We start from the raw sequence: 26,362 nt of genomic DNA, 5'->3' as shown, positions 1-26,362 counted from the left end.
AACACTCCACCTCCTCTTGACTTCCCCGACTCCAGTGTTCTGTCCATGCGGTAAACCGAGAAAAACTCGGCCGGCTGGATGGCGTGGTCCGGTACCGCTGGGTTCAGTCATGTCTCGGTGAAGCAGAGAAGGTTGCAGTCCCGAATGTCCCTCTGGAACTTGACCCTTGCCCTGAGGTCGTCGAGCTTGTTCTCCAGTGACTGGACGTTGGCTAACAGGATACTAGGAAAGGGAGCGCGGTGTGCGCTTGTGCTCAGCCTGTTCCTGACGTCGGCTTGTTTCCCTCGCGGACGCCGGTACGGGTCGCATCCTTTGTTCTCCCTCAGGATCTTGCTCGGCCAGCATGGGTCTGGGTTTAAAAATGGCGAAAGGTGAGTGCATTGTACACCAATAGATAAAAGAGTGTCTCTGTCATATCTAATGATGTCCATCTTGTGTAGATGGAACTAAAACTAGTTAAATAAAAGTATAAAATAAACAAAAAAAGGAAATAACATAGCCGGCGCCATCTTGAAACTTTTTATTTATTTATTTATTTATTTATTTATTTATTTATTTATTTATTTATTTATTTATTTTTTAAGATGGCGCCGGTGAGGTCACTCTTATATCTATTGGTGTACAATGCACTCACCTTTCGCCGTTTTTAAACCTGGACCCATGCTGGCCGAGCGAGATCTTGAGGGAGAACAAAGGACGCGACCCGTACCGGCGTCCGCGAGGGAAACGAGCCGGCGTCAGGAACAGGAGCCGTCACCTCCATGCCACGCCGAATTTAGGCAGTAATTAAAGCAAAAGGAGACCCTATCAAGTATTATGTATTTTTTGAGATTGAGAATTTTGATAATTGGTGAGTTTTTATTAATTGTGAGCCAATATCATCAAAATTTTAATATATAAACACTTGAAATATATCAGTCTGTGTGTGATGAATTTATATAATACATGAGTTTTACTTTTTTACTAAAAAAAGTAAAAGAATTACTCAAATAAATCAAGGCTTTTGGGTTTGATTTTTTTGTTTTTTGTTTTTTTAGTACAATCAGTTTTTTTCTGCAGATGCCGAATTGCTAATCTACTCCCAAGGTCACCTGGACTGTAGTTTTGATTGTCATTGGCAGCATCTAGAGCTGCGGTGCCAACATGGCCTTAGCAGTCACTGCACGTTTATATGGTTCTGGCATTAGTCTGTGATTTTTTTTCTTATAACATGGGTCTGAATATTCCTTTTTTTTTTTAATTCTCTAAGAAATCGCTGTCATAAATTTAATCCTAATTATTGAAAGCAAACATATAGTAATGTGTATAGCAGGCAAAGTGCAAAGAACAATCACCCAACAAAATACAAGGTCGAATGTGGAAACGTGAAACTATGACTTCTTTGTATACTTTTCATGTAGTGGGCAATCAGAATTACACAGTGAACACTTGAAATACTTTATATACAGTTAAGTCCAAAAAAGCATCCTAGGTAAAATATATGTGTATTAATAATAGTGTACATTTGGTTTGCGTATGATGCCTTGTTTATGAAAATATCCCTGTACACTTGTTCACCCTTAAAATGATTAAAAAACAAGTGTTTTCAGTTCTTTTTTTTCCACTTCTTCAGTGTTTGACAAGGTGCTTTTATCCTGTATAAAACATCTCAGAAAACTGTAATATCTGCACTGCTGCAGGTGCTTTTTTTTCCTGTTTATTCTCGTTTTTCCATGTCGAATGTGGCATTGACATCCCTGAGGTGCCAACACATCATTGAATACACTTCCATTACCATGGAAACAAGAACGTGCAAAGGATGTGTTAGCAAACGTATTGTTGACAAAGCTGACATAAAGCTGTTCTGAAGAAGCCAAGCCTAATTTTGTGGGGTCTTCAGTATTTATCATACATCTGTCACCAGCATCAGACCTCTGACAGGATGTAAGAACTGGATTGGTTTTCTGTAAAAAAATTAAATAAAATCAGTGCCCAAAGGCCTGGCAGTTTTCAATGTGTTCTGCTGTGTTCGAATAAAATGCAAGATCTGCTTACATAATAGTAATAATGCAATACTCTGCAAACAAACAGAAGTTCAAAAGGACAAAGATAATTATATCTTTATCTGTAATATTCACATATCCTCACTTGTTTATCTTAATAAAAAACATTTTATACTATATACCAGGGTCACCAACCTTTTTTTTCACCAACCCGCATTACCAATTCTACCTGCATTACGAATTGTAACCGCTCTCCGGTTCGTACTTCTCCTCAAGCCTCTGCCTTGTATAGGTTCAGACTAAATAAAGACATGTTCTTCTTCTTTCGGCTTCACCTATTAGGGGTGGCCACAGCGGATCATCCTGGTCAAGCATAATATAAGGTGGCATAATCATTAATGCAGCTACGAAACAACTGAATTTGTAAACAAAAACCTATATTTTATTACCACATGTTCTGGATCATCTAGCCAGAATGCACTTACTGAAAAATAAGAAATTACTATCTTTGCTCATTTCCTCAGTGTTTTTTAGATTTTTTAAATAATTTTAAAGATCACAACATTGGGTGATGCATTTCAATAATTATACTAAATAAAATACCAGATAACTTTGAATGTGTTTTTGAAGGGTTTGGTATACAAAATGCAAATACACATCTGTTATAACCTGTATTTTAATTAATGAACACATATATCCTGTTGCAAAAGCTTTGTGTGACATGGATATGCAGGCCTATGTGACCTTTCGGGGTTTTTGGTTGTAAAGCACTTTTGTCCTTTTTTATTTTTTATTGTTTGTCTCTATAAAAGTTTATAGACACAACAAAACCTTTTTTTACCTTTTGTTTTTTTAATATCATATATTATAAAGAATTCCAGCCTGTAGCTATACAGGAAAATGTTCAACATAAATATAAAGTATTCTATGGCACTAATGCGTAATAAGAAAACACAATTTTAGAAATCCGATTTTTACAGTCTTTTGTCACATATTGTAATGAAGGTTGTAAATACAGCTGATTTCACTGGGGTAGATTTGGGATTTTAGTGTCTTTTATAATAATTAAGCATGTTGTCGCACCAGCATCATGGACAAAATGTGTGTGATGATGCGTCAATGGATGCATTAGGTCATACACCAGTTATTTTATTGATACTGTGGTCATATTCTATAAACTTTTCAGACTAGGTGCAAGTTGTGCATGAAATGAGGAAGCAGGCTATATTAGACCTGCAGAACTTAGACTTGCTTTAACCTGCCATCATAGAAGAAATTTGATGACTACCCCCAGCAAGGATTTTGCTCAAGAATTCAACAGCAAATCTGTGATTTAAACATCTATCTGGTCATGAAAAACGGATTTTTGTATGTTTCTATGTAGCTGCTCCTACTGAGTATTGACCAATAGTTTCTGACTGTATAACAAGTTTACTCTAACATTCATATTATTATGGAAAGTGGTTGGTGAATTCAATAAATCTTTTATTTTTATACTTTTAATTTTATGACATTGTGTCAAAGCAGCTTTACAGAGATACATAAAGCGGTTATAAAGTTGTATAAAATAGTGTATATTTGTAGTGCCTATATAGCTTAGGGATTAAAATGCCTTCTGTTTAGAAGGTCTTGAGTACAAAATCTCAGCACCACCGCACAGCAGCTCCTGGGCCCTTGAGCAAGACTCTTAACCTCTTAACTGCTCAGTTATATAATTGAGATAATTGTCATTTATTCTGGATAAGGGTGTCTGCCACATAAATAATAGACAAAACATTTTTCCATATTTTTAAGCAATTGTGTTCAGTTATAAAATTATTATAAATAATAAAAATGATAAAACCCTTTTTTAATTGTAAGTCTTCTGGCTTGTCGTTGTTTCTACCTGTATGCCTACTTGTGCTTTACAGTCCCTTTTTTCGCTCCTACTTAGTTAATAAAGATGTACAGTATAGACTAACATTGCAGTTTTTCTCCTTTCTCTTAGGCCTGTCAGCTAAATATCCACTTCTTAAAGGTAGCTCTTTCTGTTCTCTGCTTGCTCCCTCACCTCTACGAACTCATCCTCTTTTTTTAAATCCACTCAGATTTTTTTGTTTGTGGCTGTGATCACTGCAAAGAAATCAGATTTACTAACAATGAAGCAATCATTGATTTTTTTTTACAGGGTTGCAATGCATGCACAAACACACTTATGAATTGGCACACATAGACATTCTATACTGAACAAAATTATAAACGCAACACTTTTGCTTTTGCCCCCATTTTTCATGAGCTGAACTCAAAGATCTAAGACTTTTTCTATGTACACAAAAGGCCTATTTCTCTCTTCACTCTGTTAGTGAGCACTTCTCCTTTGCTGAGAGAATCCATCTACCTCACAGTTGTTCATTCGATGGCATCTGGCACTTTAGAGAGGTGTATTCTTCACACCAGACCAGATAATGACTGGTTTTCTTAGAGAATCTTTGAGTGGCCTTATATTGTGGCCAGCCTAAGGCACACCTGTGCAATAATCATACTGTCTAATCAGCATTTCGATATACCACACCAGTGAGGTGGATGAATTCTCTCAGCAAAGGAGAAGTGTTCACTAACACAGATTTAGACAGATTTGTAAACAATATTTGAGAGAAATAGGCCTTTTGTGCACATAGAAAAAGTCTTAGACCTTTGAGTTCAGCTCATGAAAAATGGGGGCAAAAACAAAAGTGTTGCGTTTATAATTTTGTTTAGTATATCTCACACACACACACACACACACACAAGCTTGCAATTGTTAGTAAAGACACAGCCAACGGATGCTGATGTAAAGGTATATTACTGTGTAATATACCATGTGCAGAAGTGGTCTGCAGCATGCTTTCTATTATAGAAAATATTACTCACTTCACTGAAGCATGCCTCAGTGTGCACGCAAAAGTAATGAAGCACTACAATATTCTTGCCCCTTATCCTATCTTCAGTATTACAATAAAAAAAAGAATAATCTGTGCGTAATGAACATATAATAACTGCATCAATGCTGGTTACTGCATTCAATGCCGAATGAAGTTTATTTATGCATGCTTTTGGAACGTGCACTTACATGAGAACAGCACTAGAGGGCACGACAAGATTTTTGTTTCATTATTTGAGAGGGCACAAAGTTGCAAAGCACTGCACTGTGGAAGAGACCTGTATACTGTACAATACTATTCCTTGTATCTTGATGTGCATCACATATATTTTTCAAATTATGTAGTTATGTGACTAATGCAATCATTGGTTTACTTGATGATGGGTGTGGTGGGAACCTCTCGGTCTGAATGTATTTTACACTTCTGTATAAAGTATTAAACTGCTACAATCTGTTTAAAAATACATTTATTTAATGTTGATTCAGTATGTAATAATAGCGCATTTTGTGGTGGTTAAGTGTTATGTATTTAAGTCATAGAACTAAAAGTCATATTTGCAAATCTTAGCATTATTCATTGTTAGCTCAGAGAGCAATATGGTGCAATATGAGCAAATATGTTTTATTCTATATAACATATTAAAGCATTTTGCTTTACTTTACTTTTGCATTTGGTTCTGCGGTATGCTCTCTTTATTTTGGGTAAAAAAAATATATATATATATTTGCCAACATATTTGACATACATTACATTTCATACTGGAGAAATAGCATTCATATCCTGCAAATTACGTTTCCTTTTGGGTGGGGATTAGTATGAGTAGTATGCATATTGCATAGATATCAATGAACTTACCTGAGACAGTGTACACTAGTGTAATATCTTTATTTACAATTGTGAACATTATGAGCTCATGCTATGTTTTATATACAATATAATACAGTACAGGTTCTAATCTAATTTAATTGAGGGCCATGGGCTGAGAATAAATGTTGCATTATACCAAATATTATAGTCAAATTAAAGGTCCAATTGTCCAATATAAGATATCATAATATTTAAAAATAAATACATTATTCTGTAAGCCAATTAACTAACAAGCTTTAAGCGCTAATTCAGTAAAACATATAGCACAGTGAGAAAAAATTCATATATATTCCAAATGCCATTTTTCCCCCTTTTTATCCTCTTTCATCCTCTTTAAGAGGATAAAAAAGGGAAAATGGCATTTTAGAAAAATAAGAACCAGCTTCCTGTTTCTCATTAAAGGTCACTATATATATATATATATATATATATATATATATATATATATATATATATATATATATATATATATATATATATATATATATATATTACACACACACAGTTTTTTCTAAAACTGAGGCAACATTAGAAGAACACATATATCCAGTTGCAAAATATTAATAGATCACAACTGATCACTGTTGACCCAGCAATGACTTTGTACTTATAATACTAACTAGATTCAGGACAGAACATGATTATGAGATGATGCTTTTCTTTTTGATTAGTTTTATCTGGCTATTCTATACAGTTCCTGTCAGCTTGTTCACTGCGACTTTATTAATCCTCCAGAGCCAGGTACAGATGCTGGAGCATATTATCACAGTCAATAGAGAATAAAGCAGAAAATAAACATATTAAATAAATTAATTTAGCTTATACTGTCAGTTCAGTAACCAAAACAAAGGGTTCTTAAAATTAAATAAAAATCAAAGAAGTATTTGTTAAAACAAGCCACAAGAGGATCTGTTACAGAAGCTGCAATGGTCCATGTATAAAAACCTGGAGCCTTTTTTTATTGATTGACGTTTTGACACAATATTTTATGTGTCAGAGTGGTTGGTTGTACTTGTTCTGTCTACATCTCGATTATGGTCATCTGGTGAGCCCAGATGAGCATCTCTTATAGAAGGACCAGATAAAATGAGAGAAAAAGAAAAAAGAAAATCAGAGAGGAAGCAACATAATGAGTATATTCGTACGCGTGTGTGCGTGTGTGTGTTGCTCCAACAGTTTCACATTTCATCGTTGGTAAAGACATGTGAAGCTGTGAAATAGGAGAAAGAAGGGGAAAATGAATGAAAGAAAGGGAGTAATTTTGTCTTAGAAGATAGAGGGTGTAATTTGAGGCTATAAAAGGTCCTTATTAACACTGTCATGAGGACGAGATGAAAATCCACACCCCTGGCTAAAAGTGCAACACGATACAGCACAAATTGTATGACTCATTGTGAGCCATATTAAAGGGTTCTTGTCATTACTTCTTTGTGATTCCTTATTTTATTTTCTTATCTTTATCCTTCATAGTTCTCTTCCTGGAAGTGGAGGAAGGTCTTTAAGAACACGACCAAGAAATCAACATTTGTACTTGCCAAATGGATGCTAGTAATGAATGACATGTTGTCCAGTTTGCCATTGCTCTCTATTGATTAAAAATCAATTTAGGTATTAATTGACTTGTCATGTACTGTAGTAGGTAAAAGGCTACAGTAAAATAAGACAATAAAAAATCTCACTCATTACAACCGTAGTGAGAAGAGAAGCATCTTAGAACATATATCACATCAAAGCTTCAGATAGATGGGCAACATAATCAGACTATGTCAAGTTCTACTGCTAGCATCCAAGAACAAAAATCTGAGACTGTCATCTAAATTGGACAATTGAAGATTCAATTTAAGTTTTTAATGTCAACCTTTAATTCTGTATTCAATGGATTAGGTTTACAGGACAATGGTGTAATATACAAGCTTGCAAGAGCTCGATATACCCACTGCACAAAATGTGAATAGTGATAGTTAATAGTGTAGCAAAAGAAACTGTAATTATACACATATATGTTACTACTAGCTACACTTAAGCTACACACTAGGTAATTTCTGTATTAATAGACTAGAAGCTGTTTTTGAGTTTCAGGTGCTCAATTTAACTTTGCATTTCTACCACATAAATAAAACTCAGCTACAGCTACAAATTTTACTGGAAGGATGTAAGAAATATCGTTGTTTCTTTGATTAGTTCAGATCTGTTCAATGGTTAGGTGGACTGTGTTTTGTGTGTATGCATAGTAAAAACTCTTTATTTTTGTAGAAAGCAAAACTGGGCCCAGGCAAGAAAATGATCACATCAGACCACCGGCGCTTCAGTTATCCTTCCAGCAACATGGACAGGGTCCGACTCAATGACTTCCATTTCCTGGCACTTCTTGGAAAGGGCAGCTTTGGCAAGGTCAGCCTGCATTTCAGCACTCAAATCAGCTTGATCAGTGTAAATGTTGTAGATTCATTTGTTAGCAGGTGGCAGAAATAGATTAAGCTAACTATCCCACTTCATCTTAACTAAAATTTAACTAATAAAGCCCGGTACCTGTTATAATAGAGCAGTGGAATCATGCTAACTCTCCTACATCGGCTAAAAACATCTTTTTTTAAACTTGGGTTTGTTAGCAAAGATCAAATGTCATTATTCTAAATTCTCTGCTAGATTCTAGTCTATATTAGTTTTTTTTATATGCTAGCATTGTGGCATCTGAGGTAGTATTTCTTGTTCTCTTACTGTTGTGATAAATAGACCACAAAATAATTATATCCAAGTGTATATTTTAAACATAAAGTAAATTACTTTTCCAAAACAAGCATAAAAGAATGAATTATATAATCTGGTTTTAAAAATGTACAGTATCTCACAGAAGTGAGTACACTCCTCACATTTCAGTAATTAATTTAGTATATTCTTCTAAAAGGACAATACTATAGAAATGAAACTTGGACATATTTTATTGTAGTCATCGTGCAGCTTGTATAGCAGTAGAGATTTACAGTCTCTAAAAATAACTCAACATACAGCCATTATTGTTAAAATAGTTGGCAACAAAAGTGAGCACACCCTAAGTGAACTTGTCAAAACTGTATCCAAACTGTTAATATTTTGTGTTAGCACTATTCTTATCTAGCACTGCTTTAATTTTCCTGGGCATGGAATTCATCAGAGCTGCACAGGTTGTTGCTGGGATTCTCTTCCACTCCCTCATAACGACACCACGGAGCTGCTGGATGTTAGACACATGGTGCTTCTCCACCTACCGCTTGAGGATGCCCCATAGGTGCTCAATAGGGTTCAGGTCTGGCGACATACTTGGCCAATTCATCACCTTCACCTTCAGCTTTCTTAGCAAGGCAGTTGTCAACTTGGCTGTGTTTTTGGGGTCATTTTGATGTTGGAAAAGCTTCAGAATGTCACAGTACATGTTGGAATCCATGCTTTTTTTCAATGAACCGCTGCTTTCCAGTACCAGCAGCACTCATGCTGGCCCAGACCATGATGCTACCACCACCATGCTTGACTGTAAACAAGACAATTTTTTTCACCAGGGTATCACCACACATGCTGAACACGATCTAAGCCAAACAAGTTTATTTTTTGTGTCATCAAACCATAGGACATAGGACCAGTAATTCATGCTGTTGGACAGGTTGTTTTTAGCAAACTGTTTGCAGGATTTCTTGTAAGTCAGCTTCAGAAGAGGCTTTCTTCTGGGACGACAGCCATGCAAACTGACTTGTTGCAGTGTGGGCGTATGGTCTGAGCACTGACAAGCGGACCTTCTGCTTCTGCAACCTCTAAATCAATACTGGCAGCACTCATGCATCTTTTTTTTGAAGCCAGATTCTGCACCTGACGCACAGCACAAGGACTTAACCTCTTTGATCGACACTTGCGACTGTTCAGAGTGGAACCCATCTTGGAAAACCTCTGTATGATCCTGAACACTGCACTGTAACGCAGTTTCAGGGTGTTACTGATCTTCTTATAGCCTCAGCATCTTTGTGGAGAGCAACAATTCTAATTCTCAAATCCTCAGAGAGTTCTTTGCCATGAGGTGCCATGTTGAAGGAATAGAATAGAATTGTACTCAAAGCACCAAATTTTAACTGCTCTAATACAAGATACACAAATTTGTATGGTCCTGTCAAGCAAACAAAAACATGAACACGATGAATAGGACATGCAGCTGTTAACACTTAGTGTGTGCTTACTTTTGTTGCCAGCTATTTGGACAATAATGACAGTATAGTGTAATTTTCAGAGGACAGTAAATCTGTACTACTATAAAAGTACAGTAAAGTGCTCTTGCACTGCTTCTTCAGTGTTATATGTATATGTAAAATGTGTGTGGTGTGGTAATTTACTGAAAAAGTAGATTGAAAAAAATGCTGTCAAGATTATTTTCATGATTTCAAATTTTACTTATGATTACAGTTAATAAAAATGCTGGTCTTTGTTCAATTCACCTAGCGTCGCTTTTTAAGAGCTTGAGTCTGTGATCTCCATACAGGTAATGCTGGCAGAGATGAAATCCACAGAGGAGCTGTACGCAATTAAGATCCTTAAGAAGGACGTTGTGATCCAGGACGATGATGTAGAGTGCACTATGGTTGAGAAGAGGGTGCTGGCGCTTAGAGACAAGCCACCATTCCTTACCCAGCTCCATTCCTGCTTCCAGACAGTGGTAAGAAATGGAATGAGAGAAAGTTATCAAGGGAGATTAAGCTGTTGGAGTAGAGAAAGCGTGAATAAAAAAAATTTAATTGTATAGAATTTTTTTCAACTGAGAAATGCTAATCTGTCTTTGGGAAGTAACAAGTACATTGACTTGCACTTGTAAAAAATGTTTTTTAAGGATCCTTTAAATGGTTGACCTTTTTTTACTGAAAGGAAAGCTTTTCTTAAATGGAAACAGTGTGCATGTCTTAAAACACATATCAATATATTATATAGTGCATTGGTTACTTTACAGCTTAACAGTTTTATGAAAGCATCATGTAGAATATTCAACACATTTCATAAATTTCACATCCTACTCCAGGTTGATACACAAATAGTATTTTGGGTGACATATCTCTTCCAACTAAAATTTGTTTTCAAAGCACTAAATAATTCTATTTAGTACACCTCTGATAATATTGGAAAGGCTCAGACATTTCTTTTGTGTTTGATATAAATTGAAGACGTGTCTTTTGAGACAATAGATATTGAAAAATTGTGGTCTGCCAAGGACAAAAAAGGTGGACTGCAAAGAAATACTTTCATCTTCAGATATTTAAAATATCTGAAAATGAAAATGAAATATATATATTTTTGGTATCTACAGAGAAACTATTTGCTGTGGCTAAACAAGATTTGGCCCTCAACTACACATTACGTGTTTATTTTCATTCAGAGTTAATAAGGTTATTCTACTAGTTTGAATGGGAAAAATATGTATAGCTGAATGTATTAAATCTAATCATTAAATATACATTTATGATTTTTTCGGAATATATATTTCTCTACATGTCATGTACGTGTGTGTGTCTATAAAGGCGTCAGTGGGTGGGCTATTTCAACAGGTACAACAGGGCATGCTCAGTAATGGCATCCTGACCATGGAAAATGCAGTGTGCTCCTCCACATGACTTCATATATTATTAAACAATATGTCCATAAATGCTACAATGAAGTATTCAGAAAATCTCCAGCCATCTGTCACTATTACGTAGGATTGCAGGTTAATAGTTAAATTACATTCCTCTCACTGCAGTATAGAGATCAATGAAAATGTTATTTAAAAATTATATTATATTAAACTGATGTAAATAAGACTGTGCTGCTTTATAAAATTTCCGTTAAAATAATCTGATTGTATAATTATTGTTGTCAGTAACACAAAAAAATGCTTTACAACTTTGAGTAATATTATTTTGAAGAGTTGCTCTCTGACTTGATTTGCAGGATCGGCTCTATTTTGTGATGGAGTACATTAATGGAGGAGACCTGATGTACCACATTCAGCAAGTCGGCAAGTTTAAGGAGCCGCAGGCCGTGTAAGAGATTACTTTATTATAATGAGTGATGTTAGATACACTATATGGACGAAGTTTGTGGACACTATAAGTTTTGTATTTGCTTTTGAAGCATCCCATTCCACATTTAGTCCCCACTTGCTGTTATAGTAAACTTCACTCTTCTGGGAAAAGTATGGTGTCCCAATACTTTTGTCCATATAGTGTAGTTTAGTTCAGCTATGGAAGCATATTGTCAATCCACTTACATCTCTCAGCTTTGGCATTCTGTTCACTTCAGTTTGCATCCAAGTAAATATGGGCAAAAGCATGTGGAACTTTCACACACACTTCATAAACACCAAATCACTTTCTATTTAGAGAATAATCTTATAGAGAGAGTAACACCGAGAAAGCACATACTAACAGTAAGTAGAAAAATCGGTCTCTTTTTCCAGTCTCTCAGAAACATTTTCACCAGTACACACAATAAACACACAGAATCCCTATGCATACCTAGAACTGGATCGCATCTTTGGCTGGCTCGATGTATGTATTGTGCTATGGAACTAAGATTTGTGTATTAGTTCGCAACAATTAAAGGTTACAAATGAGGTATTTGTGTGTTATTTATATCTGTATATTTGTTGTGTGTATCCAAATGTGTGCAGTGTATATTTGTATATTGTGTATACAATAATATGCAATATACGATAGTGTATATTGTGTGTTTATAGGGTATATCCATCCTTTTGTTACTCAATTTTTTTTGTAAATTATAAATATTAGTTAGATTTATTTTAGTTTAAGGTGGAGGTTAGACTGAATCAAGGATCAGCTCTGAGCCCTTTCTTGTTTGCAGTGGTGATGGGCAGGTTGACGGACGAGGTCAGACAGGTCTCTCAATGGACTATGATGTTTGCGGATGATATTGTGATTTGTGGTGAGAGTAGGGAGCAGGTGGAGAAGAGCCTGGAGAGGTACAGGTACGCGCTGGAGAAAAGGGGAATGAATGTCAGTAGGAGTAAGACAGAGTACATGTGTGTGAATGAGAGGGAGGGCAGTGGAGTGGGTCGGTTGCAGGGAAAAGAGGTGGAGAAGGTGGAGGAGTTCAGGTACCTGGTGTCAACAGTGCAAAGTAATGGAGAGTGTGTTAGAGAAGAGAAGAAAAGAGTGCAGGCAGGGTGGAGTGGGTGGAGAAGAGTGACAGGAGTGATTTGTGATAGAAGGGTATCTACAAGAGAGAAAGGGAAAGTTTATAGGACTGTGGTGAGATCTGCGATGTTGTATGGTTTAGAGACATTGACATTGAGTAAAAGACGGGGTGGAGCTGGAGGTAGCAGAGTTGAAGATACTGGGAGTGACGAGGATGGACAGGATTAGAAACGCGTTTATTAGAGGGACAGCGCATGTAGGACATTTTGGGGACAAAGTGAGAGAAGCTCGATTGAGATGGTTTGGACATGTGCAGAGGAGGGACATTTGGTACATTGGATGGAGAATAAAGAGGATGAAGCTACAAGGAAGAAAGAAAAGAGAAAGACCAAGGAGGAGATATGGTGAGGGATGTGGTGAGGAAAGACATGCAGGTAGTTGGTTTGAAAGAGGCAGATGTAGAGGACAGATGGGTATGGAGACAGATGATCCGCTGTGGCGACCCCTAATGGGAGAAGCCAAAAGAAGAAGAAGAAGAAGAAGACTAGTTATAAATGCATTATCACACCATAAATTGTTGTTGTTTAAATACTTTACTCCAATATTAGTTCAGTGTATTTAATTTGCTAATTTAACTTTTAGTACACAGCTTTTTTCTTTTTTTTTTTTTTTAACTAATTTGGTGTTTTGTAGAAACCTCATAGGTCAATTAATGATCCTTTTCTCTGTGTCAAAAGTTTGTGTTGAAATATTTTCATTTGTTTAATAAAAGCTGACTGTGATTCTGAGAAATCAGCAAAAAGTCTTTTTTTCTATTTCCTTATTGATCCAGGCTTATCAACTGTTTATTATGTGTTTCTAGTTTCTACGCTGCTGAGATTTCCCTGGGCCTGTTTTTCCTGCATAGAAAGGGAATCATCTACAGGTAGGTATACTCTTGCACAAAATGATCCCATTTTCATAGTAGTGGAAGCCACGCTCAACCAGTACTCCTAGGTCTATACATGTAAAAACAGTTAGACAGTATTGCAGTAGTTACATTACAATGCACCTTGCTAGCTTTTTTGCAGATGATGATTTTATAAAATTATCAAAAAGTTTGCACACACATATAGAGTTACTGTATATCTCAATCATATTCCTGAGATATTTTTTTATGAAACATCAAAGCATTACATTTCTGCCTTAACTGCATTAAGCATGTTCTATAATTCAATATTGATATTTAAACATTTATATATCAGCCATTAAAAGTCTTCTTATTACAGTGTGTTTCCTAGTACCCTTTCTGACATGGGTTCTGATTGTTACTATATTAATGTATTCAGGTCAGTGAATTGATCTCTGTGAATTAGAGATGAGCTATTTTTCTATCTGTAACAATGTAGGTAATATTTTGAGACAAGTCTACACCATGTCATGCTAATGCAAGTCTGATGCAGTTACGCAGCTTTAAAGAGTTTAAGGCAGACAAATCCAAAAATGGCAATTAATAGCAGAGTCACAAAGATGCACAAGGTCAGGCCATTGCGAACAGTGTAAAAACAAAACAAAAAAAACAGGCACAAAATTCTGTTTTATTCTGTCAACATTGAGCATTATCACAAAGCAGCTTTACAGAAATTAACAAGTTAAGAGATGAACATCCTCATCTAAATAGTATATCATTTCATTATTTTTGTGGTTATCAACCATTTACTGATCGAAACTTAAAGGAAAAATGGGAATTTTTTGGACGGTCCCTGTGAAACCTTGTGAAATGCAGAACAATTTGTAATTGAGAGTATTATTTCTACTGTCAAATTTCTATATCCCTGCAGTTTAACTGTAATTAGGACTGAGTTTTTCTCTTCTTTAACAGCAGTGCATGGGGATTAGGACTGATGATGGAAATAAAGATGGTCAGTTTCTATATTTGGTGTTGTCATGTGACTACGATTGAAAAAATCCCCATGTTTGCTGTTAATGCAAGGAGGCTCAATGGGAGCCAAATGCATTGCTAGAATGTGAATAAATGCTACATTTCAGTGTGATTTGACAAACACATGCTGTACTGCAGGTGGCTGATGACAACAGTATACTGATGCTATAGTGCAAGACTTCGCATCTGCGTCGTGTCAGGCTTATGACACTTACGAAGATATATTGCTCATACCCTGATTAATAGAGAGGGAGAGGAGAGGAAAAAAAGCAAGGCTGTTTTTCTGTTACATTTCAGAGCTCTTTTTTTTTGTTCAGTCCCCTTCTTTTGATCCCTCACAGAGCAAAAACATCTCTATTAATAATGCTCCTTGATGCTGCTGAAGAGTGGCACACACACACACACACACACACACACACACACACACACACATACACACAAATATACACACCCACACAGGGCTACTACAGAGCTTTTTTGCTTGCAGTACCCACAAGGACAAGATGTCCAGTGAAGAAATAAAAGACTGAAAACTGTTTTCTTTTTTTATATTAATCATATTTGTTGCTCTTTAACTATGTTCATATACTTTTCTTATATATAACCTTCTGTCACTCAGACAAAATAGATCAAATAGATTGAGAGAAATATACATTTCTGTAACAGGTCTTTTGAGATTTGCTTTTATTATATAAATACTATTTTTCCATATTGAAGCATAAGGATATACGTTTATGAGTAGGCTTAAAAATCACATCTATCTGTCTACAGCATGCTTTTGTGATGTTCTTTATTCATCTCTTCCCACTGCAATAGACATAGGTTACAATACCCAAATGCCAGCTCAATACATCTACCTGAACTATAACTGAAATTCCTACTTGTCAGCTTGGGGTAGTTATTCTTATCTTACATTTAATCATGGCCCTTATTCTGTCCACTAATGTCCTACTCGTCTTGTATTTTCCAGAGACCTGAAGCTGGATAACGTGATGTTGGACTCAGAAGGTCACATAAAAATAGCAGATTTCGGCATGTGCAAAGAGAACATGTATGAGTGCATGACAACACGTACCTTCTGTGGTACTCCGGATTACATCGCCCCAGAGGTAAGACATGAAGGAAGGGGGACAGAGTAAGATGGGGTGGGAATTTGGTGGGAATTGCAGGTGGCTTTATTACAAAATAGACAACATTGAAGACTGTAGAAATCACCAAATGGGAGGTTTTGAAATTACTATTGCACAAAGCTAACCAAGCATAAGTGCATGGAAATAGCTGTAGAGAAGCACAAGCACTAGATTTATTTCTAGTCACAAAAGATGTGGAATTCAATCATGAACACTATAATGGACATATGGCAGGAGAACTTTAAATAACTATTTGTACGTACCCCAACCCCTTATTGGTCATTCATATTTAAGCTCTCTTTTTCAGAATAAGAGATTAGCTTTGAGAATTTATTTTTTTGAATTCGACCCAATAAGAACATTTACATGGGCAAATTGAATGCTGAGGAGAATTGAACAATCACTTCAAACACAAAGGCACACAGGGAGTGACTTTCTGACTTTTCATATGCAGTTCCATAAAAATAAAGAATTCAAATGTGCTCAAAATCTAAATGGTACCTTTTTTTTATTTTATTTTTTTATAGAAACTAGTGGATTATTATAATGGAGAGAGAAAAATTAACACTTACAAGTAATGAATTTGCAGTGAAAGTAAAGACAAAGGCATATCCTACTAAACCATCTTGGATCAGATTAGAATTAAAGAAAAAGAAGATTTTAGAGCGCAAATGGAACTTTTCTATTCTTCAACTAAAGTGTCATAAGAGTGGTACTGAGCAAATCGTGTATCTTTGTTGTCTTTGTTATTTACATGTCCTTCTTTATTCCATAATCAGTTTGTTTCATCTGCATTCTGTAAGAAAACTGAACGCTTGTTCCATGCTACTGCTTTCCACAAGCACATTTTTTAATTATCTAAATCAGTTGCATCTCTTTAAAGATTTTGACAGAAATAAATGTTAATATGCATTGTGGTGTTCTTTGGAATACAATAGTTTAATTTCAGGCCAGTTGCTTATTGTTGAGCCGCGTTTTATAATAACTGACGGGTTAAGTGAGGTACATATTATAATAAAATGCTTGATTTTTGTAATTCAGCTTGTGAGATAAGACTATTCTGGCCATGTCCATGTCAAACTGACACACCACTTTAACACCTTTTGTCTGAGAAAATGAAACCCAGCTGCACATTCTTCTTGTAACATAGAGATACAGTAGGCATAAAAATAGGCAGATTTATTTTTACTGCAATCTGTGTATGTATAAGTTGCATATCAGTAGGAATATGTATCTTCCGTCTGTGTCTAAAAGTCTTTCACTGCAAACCAACTAAAACAGGAAGAGTCATGTATATGCATGGAGGGCTGTGCATGTTAATGCATATGGCTCAGCCTGCGTTATTGTAAATAATTAAATCCTGACCTGAGTCTAAACTATTTGGGAAGATCTTAATTTAATATCAAGTACATGTTTCCAATAAAATCATTAAAAAGATTTTCATGCACATGTACTGTATGTTATTTGTGAAAACTGAGGCTATTATTATTGCTCTGGATGTCAGAATTCAAAATAGGCTGAGAAAAATTATTTAAAAAAAAAACACACACTTTGTCAATCCTAAAATAACAGGATTTGCTACAGATTTCAGTTCCGATCCCAGTGTCTCCACTTGTTGGTCTATTTTGTTCAACACAGATGTCAGTTCTTGTGATTATTAATACACTCACTTGCATGCCCTTTTCAATATCGTACAGCAAATATCAGGATGCTTTTTGATATCTATTGTTGTATAAATTAGAATGAATAGTATTTAGATATTACATTATTTTAAATGAACTTTTATCTCTTACAAAGAAAGAATTGGCTTGATTGATTCACATTCTGCTAATACGTATCATTATGCATCTGTGTGTCTATTTTAGGGAGTAGTGTGCAGGAAGACTATACATTGTTAAATAGAAATAAAATCTGAAGTCAACTGATCTACACCACTGTATTTTAAGCCACACTACAAAGAACATACATGAAGAATAGAAAAACAGCATGAATGATCCAAACTTATTTGTATGTGAATATCACCAATGCATAATCGCAAACATGTTTGCTCTTTACCTGTCTGCAGATCATTGCATATCAGCCTTATGGAAAATCAGTGGACTGGTGGGCCTATGGTGTCCTCTTGTATGAAATGTTGGCTGGACAGGTATGTTTGTATATTTTTTTTCAGCCTGAAAGATGACCAAAGGTTAAAGTGGTGAAGCCAGAAATTAATTTCAAAGGAGATTATTTGTGTCAAGTTTCAACTTATAATGATAAACGAGACACACTTCTGCATTTTGGGTGGATGCCAGACAGTAGTAGGAGTAGTGGTTGGAAATAATTTGTTATTTAATCATTCATGGATCGATCCAGCGAATCCGCCATAGCATTAAAACCACCTGCCAAATATTGGGTAGGTCTGCCTTGAGCTGCCAGATTTCATCCGTCAAGGCATATACTTCACAAAGTGTGCTGTGGTATCTGGCACCGTGATGTTTTCAGCAGATCCTTTAAATCCTGTAGGTTGTACATGGATTAGATGTGTCCAACACATCCCACAGATGATTAGATTGAGATCTGCGGAATTTTAGAGGCCAAGTCATCCTGAACTTAGTAAAAATTTAAGTACAATTTAAACATAAGCTTATTTTTGGAGAAATGAAAGTGTTGTATCCAGGTGAGATTATCCACAGTCACATGAGGTGAGTCACAAAGTGCAAAAAGCTGCAGATAAAATATGACGAACAGAACAGTGGTAGAGCATCAGGATTTCAGCTTGTGGTTAAATTTATAAAATATTAAACTTGATTAAATTCATTAAACATCCACACACATAAGGTATGTTTTGTGAATTTAAGGTATGTTCAGAAGCTTTAAGATCTAAACATGATATAAATTGAGGATATGATTATAACAATTCAAATATAAATATGGTTCAAAGCACAGCTACTACAGTATGGAACATGAGACAATACATGTAATATGTAACATGTAGTCTGTAAACCTGGATGTGTTTTTTTTTTTTTACAAACTACAGCTAAAAGTAGTTTGCTACAGCTACAGCTTCTCTTGTACATTAAGGACAGTGCAAGAAATTATGAAGTTCCCAAATAATAAAGCTACAAGGAAATGTTTTTTTTTCCCTGACATGACCCAGTTGACCTACAACATTATAGCATAATTATCAACTGATTCTCAGTAGACTTACCTCAAACTGTTAAACAACTGAGGTTCTTTAGATCATCAACACTTCCATTCTGGTAGACTTCACACTTCTCTAATGTGTTCTTTTACCTTCTGGAAAAACACACTGTCTCTGTCTCTGTTTCTGTTTCATAACAGCCCCCATTTGATGGTGAGGATGAAGATGAGTTGTTCCAGTCCATCATGGAGCACAATGTCTCCTATCCTAAATCCATGTCTAAAGAAGCTGTGTCCATATGTAAGGGGGTGAGTACAACTCTAACTTTCCCAATTCCTGACCTTTAGCAAAACCATTCTCAAATTAGCATGTAAGGACACCACTGTGTAATACTCCCATACACACAGAATCAAATCAGAGCCGAGAGCCCATTAAATGGGTAAGATAGTCAGTATATAGTGTCAGCATACTGTGAGAATAGATAACTAAGTGTAGTTATATTGTTACAAATACAACCTATATATGATATGATATGATATGATATGATATGATATGATATGATATGATATGATATGATATGATATGATATGATATGATATATGATATATGATATGATATGATTTATAAGATTAAATTTATGTCAAAATTAATTTAGATTATTCCTTTATTTCTGTCCCTTTCTTTTAGTTGATGACAAAGCACCCATCAAAGCGACTCGGCTGTGGTCCAGAAGGTGAGAGAGACATTAAAGAGCAGGCCTTTTTCCGCAGAATTGACTGGGAACGACTGGCCAACCGAGAGATTCAGCCACCATTCAAACCCAAAATTGTAAGAGTGTGTGTATGTGTGTGTTCAGTATGTGTGTGTCTATGTCTATGTGTAGCCATGATGTTTTGATAACTGAAAAACCTGTTTATCATACCCTGTTTATCATAAGTGGTTTCTGTCCTTGTTGTCACAAAGTTAAGAACACTCAATTGTATAAAATATCATAAAATTCTGAGGCATTGCCTTTTCTCTTTATGTTTTGTGTGGCCTACAGAGAATCCTGACCTTAGCATCTATGTTATGAACTGGAACACTAAACACTAAGCAAGCCATATCCTATCACCCGACATTAGTATCTGCCTTTATAAATGCTTTTGTGTCTGAATAAGCAAATGTCCATAGCCATGCTCCAAAATTTGTTAGAAGACCTTCACAAAGGGTTTGAGATTATTATTATAACTGCAAAGGGTGTAATGGACAAGTGTTCACAAACTTTTGGCAAAAAAATTGCCCATTTTAACAGAACCAACCTCACTTCCTGAACTTCACACTATGTATTTAAAAAGGCTCAATGTTAGCTAAAACTCATACAAACACGGCGGTCTCAATGCATTGTTCTGATTGGATATGACTTGGCCTTTAAGAATAGGCACGTAAAGGAGCATGAGCTTCTCTGCGTGAAAGCCATTCTTACAGTAGCGCGAAATAGCTTCTTTAGCTCAGAATTTGTGTGGATATCAATTAGAGAAACATAAGAGAAAGGCCTGGTGTTTTATTTGAGACAATTGTGATGTTTGTAGAATTTAAAACCACATTGTAGTGGTGTTAATATTCATGATATTAATATAAGTAAATTCTTACTGTCCTGCTACAGTATACAAACATATATGGGGCACATATACTGCCTTTTGTATCATAGAGTAAGAAAAGACAGGGTGTATAAAATGTGGATATTGAGAATAAAAAAAAATAAAATGGGAAAAATAAAAATAACTAAACACTCAAAAAGGTTATGCGACTACAATACACACCTAGGTAAAGTGCATGAACTAAATTCATTCCCTCCTTTTTAAAAACATACCATCTTTTGTTACAGTGTGGAAAAGCGGCGGAGAACTTCGACAAGTTCTTCACGCGCACCCAGCCCATGCTGACCCCACCAGACCAGCTGGTCATTGCCAACATCGACCAGAGCGAGTTTGCCGGCTTCTCCTTTATCAACCCGCAGTTCATCCACCCATCAGTGCACGGAAGTGTCGTATGAGACAGAATCGAAGTGTAACTCCCCAAACACATGGATGATGAATATAAACTCAATCTCTCTGTATACCTTTTATGACCCTTTAGCAGAGCAGTTTTGAAAGTGCGGGTTTTAAATGGGATGATTAATGACTGAACGGCGAAACAGGATAACCAGCTTCACATGGTGCAATACAATAAATAGGTAACAATGATTCTGAAATCCTTAACGGTTTGATGGCTTTAGTGCAACGATACCACCACAGCCTGCTTTGTATCTGGTTATGTATATGTCAAGTCAGTGTGTATTAATAATGCAATATAATTGACCTTAAAGTATTTGACAAGGGAGTATGAGAATAGGGGTGTGTTGATTCAATTGGAGCAGTGGGAAATATCCGGAAAAACGTGTAGAACTGGTAAAATCGTTTCAAGGTACAATACATTAGTTTTTACCCCTGAATCCAGAGCCTTGCCATTCTGTATGTATGAGGCATGTTGACATGCTTGACTTGCTTTATTTTGTTTGCATTGTCAGTTTTCCTTTTATCTACTGCCATTTCTAAACTTCCTAAACTAAATAGACAAGTATACACATATATATTTGTATATGAAATAAAAAAGATGATCTATTGTTATAGGCGTGCCAAAATGAGGGTGTATCAAGAAATTTTATAACTCTCACTATTACCATATAATAATTTCGTACTTATGGATGTTGCTTGTCATGTTTTGTTCATTCAGACTTGGAATTATTTGTTTAGTGCTACCGTTTGCGGCATGAAAGTCCTCAAATGTACGTTCGATTCCCGATGACATTTTGTTTGAGCTGTTATTTGCATCAGCAAGCATGCTGTATACTGTACACCCAAAACAGAGAGCAAACAGTGTGCTCTTGTACACACTGCAGAGCTGCATGACACAGAGCTGTTTCTTTCTTTTAATACTGACCTTTGATGAAGAGTGACCACCCTGATATCTTCCAAACAGACAGTCGTTTACCTTCAAATAAATGAATCAGACGATGACAAGTTACACACAGTGCGCATGCATAGTAGTCTACCAGCTAATGCATAGTCTAAAGTCCAGTGATGAAAAGTGTTGGCTCCCCATGATCGCGAGCGGTTTGCTGTTCTGAAAATGCACAATGCAATTCTATGATGCATGTTTATTTCTCTGTTTGTAGAGTCCATTAGAGAACCCAATAGACCAGCAACAATCTTCAGTATCAAACCTGCTTGCGTTATACCGTGAGACAAAGTGTGTTTCTGTACTTTTTCCCGTGATGGATTTTGTGTTCTCCTATATGCGCTGAAATTCTTCCCTCCTTCTTTTTTCGAATGCATTTTTACTTTTTTCCTACGTTCTTTGCTCTCTATGGATAGTTTCATATAAAGAAGTATGTTTACTGTTACATTAAAGCAACACTATATCAACCATTTTTTTGTAAATACCGAGGCTGTTTCAGAAGAGAATTAACGTTAACTGTAGATTTTATACCAAGAACTGAATGTGCTTTTACAACATTAGTTGGTTTTGACAGATCTGTATGCTTTAGATAATTTGATTAAAGGAGACTAGTTTGGCAGAAACTTTGATAGCTTTGGTATTGGCGAACCACGTTATATATGTATTTCCTGTATTAATCTGCACTTTTTTTTGTCAATGTTTCTGAGAGAATATAAACAAAGAAGCAGTATCTAGGTACAGGCACAGTGTTTATACCTGTGCTCCTGCACGTTGTATTTCTTTTTCATTATGTGCATGTGTGGGTTCAGCCGGGCAAACAGAGCATGTAAATTGAGTGTTAAATCGATTTAAAATCGAGAAAACCAACCATCTTTAGGAATGGCTGTGTCATGCCAAGTACAAACCCTGTGCCCTTTACTTTCATTTTGTGATTTTTGTTTCCAACTTGCACTTTCATCCAGCCACTGAATGAAAAACAAGACTTTTCTTGTGCAGTCCAAAACTTGTGCAGTCAGATTTCATTTCTTTCAAGAACTTTCATTAATTCCTTTATTGTAACACATTGACAATTTCAGATGGATACGTTGGATTATTGGTTTCCATAAGTGTCCCATGAACTGCTTTTTGCAAGATATTGGACATATCTTGAATTTAGTATGTCATGAAGCTTCACAAAATTGTCCAGAATATCTTGGAAAAGATACATAGTTTGCAAGACTATTTAAATTGATCAGTGGTGCGAATAATTCGTTAAATCATGTCTACTTGTTGTGCAGATTTGTCAATAATTTCAGTATAAATACACCTGGTCTCGGAAGGCCCCAGTGCTCGTTCTAAAAGTTCAGGACAAATTTCTGAAAACGTATGAGTTTGGTTATAAAATATATTTTAAACTCTGAATATGCCGGAGAGCGCAATTTATTATTAAAAATGAATGAAATATGACATAACTGGGACTCTGCAGTAAGGCCATCCATCAAGTCCATCAAGTGGCCAGATAAAGTGGGCATTAATTAGAGAATGTAATAAAGTTCAAGGCGCTATAGCATATTTAAGTAGTTAAGATTTAAAACTCTTGCTTGGTTTTCCAGTAATGTGTCTTGAATCAGAATCAGAAATAGCTCTAATGGTACTAATATCAAAAATTCACATTTAGTATGAAACTCTGAATCTTTGTCTATTTGCTCTTCATACATTTGTGCCATAAAAAAAATCTGATTACCATTGAGAATGACCCATCAGGAATCCATTTCCCCCAACCTTATACCTCAGGATGTTTCCACACACGTGCACTATCAATGTGCCAATGTTTTCAGTGGATTACTGTCTACTTGGGTATTAAGTAGTGGATTTCTCCACTTTGTTAATTGGAATTGGACAGAAATCACTGGTTTGGGTCTCTCGCCATTCGACAGCAGTGTTCTGTTAAGTGCATAGAAATGGATATGTTAACCCAGGCCAACTCTTTCTTTTTATAGCAGTACATTTCTAGTATTTAGTTTAAAATCACCCAACATATATTAAATAATACATTATGTATTATCTTTTTCTTTTGAATTATTAGAATGTATAAACGTTTATTGAAGGTTCATCCTGATGGAAGGTGTGAATTTAAATGAGTAAATAAAACCTGTTGAATAAATAAGCATTTCTGCACAAAATATGAAAATTATTTAACAGTTACAATGATAGTTATGTGATTGAGATGGCACATATCTTGCAGGAATTACAGTGTCTCTCACATTGAGAATGTTGGAATTATATTAGTTATTTCAACATCTCAGATAATGTCCGATATTCAAAAGAACAAATTCACATAAATCTTCCATAGGAGATTCAAATCAGAAAATCAGTTGATCCAGGTCAATGTTTTATTATGAAAATATGTTTTTCCTCCCTGATTATAACTACCAAGCTTTGCAAAGGTTTGTCTTTATGTTCATTGTTGAAGATACTGTGCATCAATAAATGTTAAGAAAATTATGTCTTGATCCTTTTTATTCTCTTCTGTACTACCAAACCATTTTTGGTAGATTAAAGGATGCAACTGACTCATATAATAAAATATGATTTAAGCTATAATGTAGCCATTCCTTATAGATGAATCATATACAATTAAAAATTTTTGAATACTCTGTGACCATGTAAATAAGTGAAGGTGCATTGTATTATGTTATTTTATGTTATTATGTTACATTACTATAGTTATGTATCCACTTGTTCAGATACTGAAATATACTTATGAGTTAGATAAGTTTGTTAGCCAGTATGTATCTTTAACAAAGGGACCAACACAGAACTATCAGTGCACAGATATTATTTGGGTGTTGCATCATTCTTAGCACAAAAATGAGCTAAAGAATATATAGAATATAGCCCATACATAAACAATATTCATTTTTCTCTAGTAACCGTTTCTGACCTCTGGACTGCTATTTGACATTGTCTCCTCACAACAGGGTGTGTTTATGGCTTTCCACCAGTCACAAACTCACATGACAACGTAGCATAGACATTCCACCTACTGGAATGTCTATGCTACGTTGTCATGTGAGTGGATGTGTGTGTTTATGCGTAGATGGTGCCATACAAAAGCAATGACCTCTTCTGGATGTATTGGGCATATTATGGATCTGAAGCCTATCTGTGGAACACTGGTCATGAGGTGGGAAGACACCCTGGATAAGACTTCAGCCATGCTTTGTGGGTATCAGGGAGTGAAACCAGAGACCCAGCAGAAAACACATGTGGACATAGAAAAACATGTAACTTCATGGATGCAGTAAACAGAATTTACTGTCAAATCTGTGATTTTTGGAGCTACTGTATGAAGCAGCAATGTTACCCAGTCCACCACTGCTTTCCTGCAGTTACTGAATATTGATATAATTATGTTCTTGTAGCGTTTTATCAGTCAATCTATTTTACATTTATATCAATTAACCTCAATGTGAACAGCGTTTATCCAGTGCAGACATATGGACAAATATTTGTCAGCATTTAGAACAAATTGCATATGCAGGAATGCCAGAACACTTAATCAGTCTAATGTTAAATACATAATATGACTAAAGGTATGTGGACATCCAACTATCACAACCTATGTTCTAGTTGTAAACCATGGTCATGAATATGGTTCTATTTATTTCAGACCTTCAACAATATGTAGAAGTGTGCATCTGTGTGGGTTTGTGCTCATTCAGCCACTATAGCATTAGTAAGAAGTGAAATTTTAATTTTGTAGGAAGAGTTTGGGAAAAAAACATACAGTATAATCACAAAAGTGAGTACATTCCTAACATTTTTCAACAATTATTTTGTTATATGTTCTCAAGGGACAGTACTATAGAAATTAAAATTGCATATACTTTAGAGTAATCAGTGTGCAGCTTGTAAATCAGTACAGATTTACTGTATTACTCAACATACAGCCATTATTGTCAAAATAACTGACAACAAAAGTAAGAACACCATAAGCAAACATGTCACTGTGTCCAAAGTGTCAATATTTTGTGTGAGCACCATTGTTATCCAGCACTGCCTTAATCCTCCTGGAATTCACCAGAGCTGCACAGGTTGTTGCTGGGATGCTCTTCCACTCCTCCATAATGACATCACGGATCTGCTGGACGGTAGACACATGATGATTCTTCACCTTCCGCTTGAGAATGCTCCACAGGTGCTCAATTGCGTTTAGTTCTGGAGACATACTTGGCCATTCGATCACCTCCAGCTTCCTCAGCAGGGCAATTGTCATCTTGATGGTGTGTTTGGGGTCGTTGTTATGTTAGAAAACTGCCGTTTGGTCTAGTTTCTGAAGGG

The 26,362-nt window shown here is 35.7% G+C and overlaps 2 protein-coding genes across 4 annotated transcripts in view; one reads left to right on the top strand and one right to left on the bottom strand.

Annotated features, from left to right (window-relative positions):
• Positions 1-24,520, top strand: part of prkcab (protein kinase C, alpha, b) — a 169,829-nt gene extending 145,309 nt beyond the window's left edge. Inside the window, exons 9-18 of one of the 2 annotated variants that reach the window (XM_083565842.1) lie at positions 3,970-3,999; positions 8,003-8,140; positions 10,248-10,421; positions 11,684-11,775; positions 13,751-13,813; positions 15,780-15,918; positions 18,005-18,085; positions 19,264-19,371; positions 19,751-19,891; positions 20,928-24,520. In XM_083565842.1, coding sequence (XP_083421968.1) covers positions 3,970-3,999; positions 8,003-8,140; positions 10,248-10,421; positions 11,684-11,775; positions 13,751-13,813; positions 15,780-15,918; positions 18,005-18,085; positions 19,264-19,371; positions 19,751-19,891; positions 20,928-21,095 — 1,134 coding nt within the window. In that variant the 3' untranslated portion in view covers positions 21,096-24,520. The remainder of the gene's footprint in view (positions 1-3,969; positions 4,000-8,002; positions 8,141-10,247; positions 10,422-11,683; positions 11,776-13,750; positions 13,814-15,779; positions 15,919-18,004; positions 18,086-19,263; positions 19,372-19,750; positions 19,892-20,927) is intronic. The other variant, XM_083565843.1, reaches the window with a different exon arrangement.
• Positions 1-26,362, bottom strand: part of LOC310739668 (protein HID1-like) — a 484,702-nt gene that overhangs the window by 295,934 nt on the left and 162,406 nt on the right. The window lies entirely within an intron of this gene.

The sequence above is a fragment of the Silurus aristotelis genome, assembly GCF_946808225.1.
Source record: "Silurus aristotelis genome assembly, chromosome: 17".
NCBI lineage: Eukaryota > Metazoa > Chordata > Actinopteri > Siluriformes > Siluridae > Silurus > Silurus aristotelis.
This window is presented reverse-complemented; position numbering and strand designations above follow the sequence as displayed.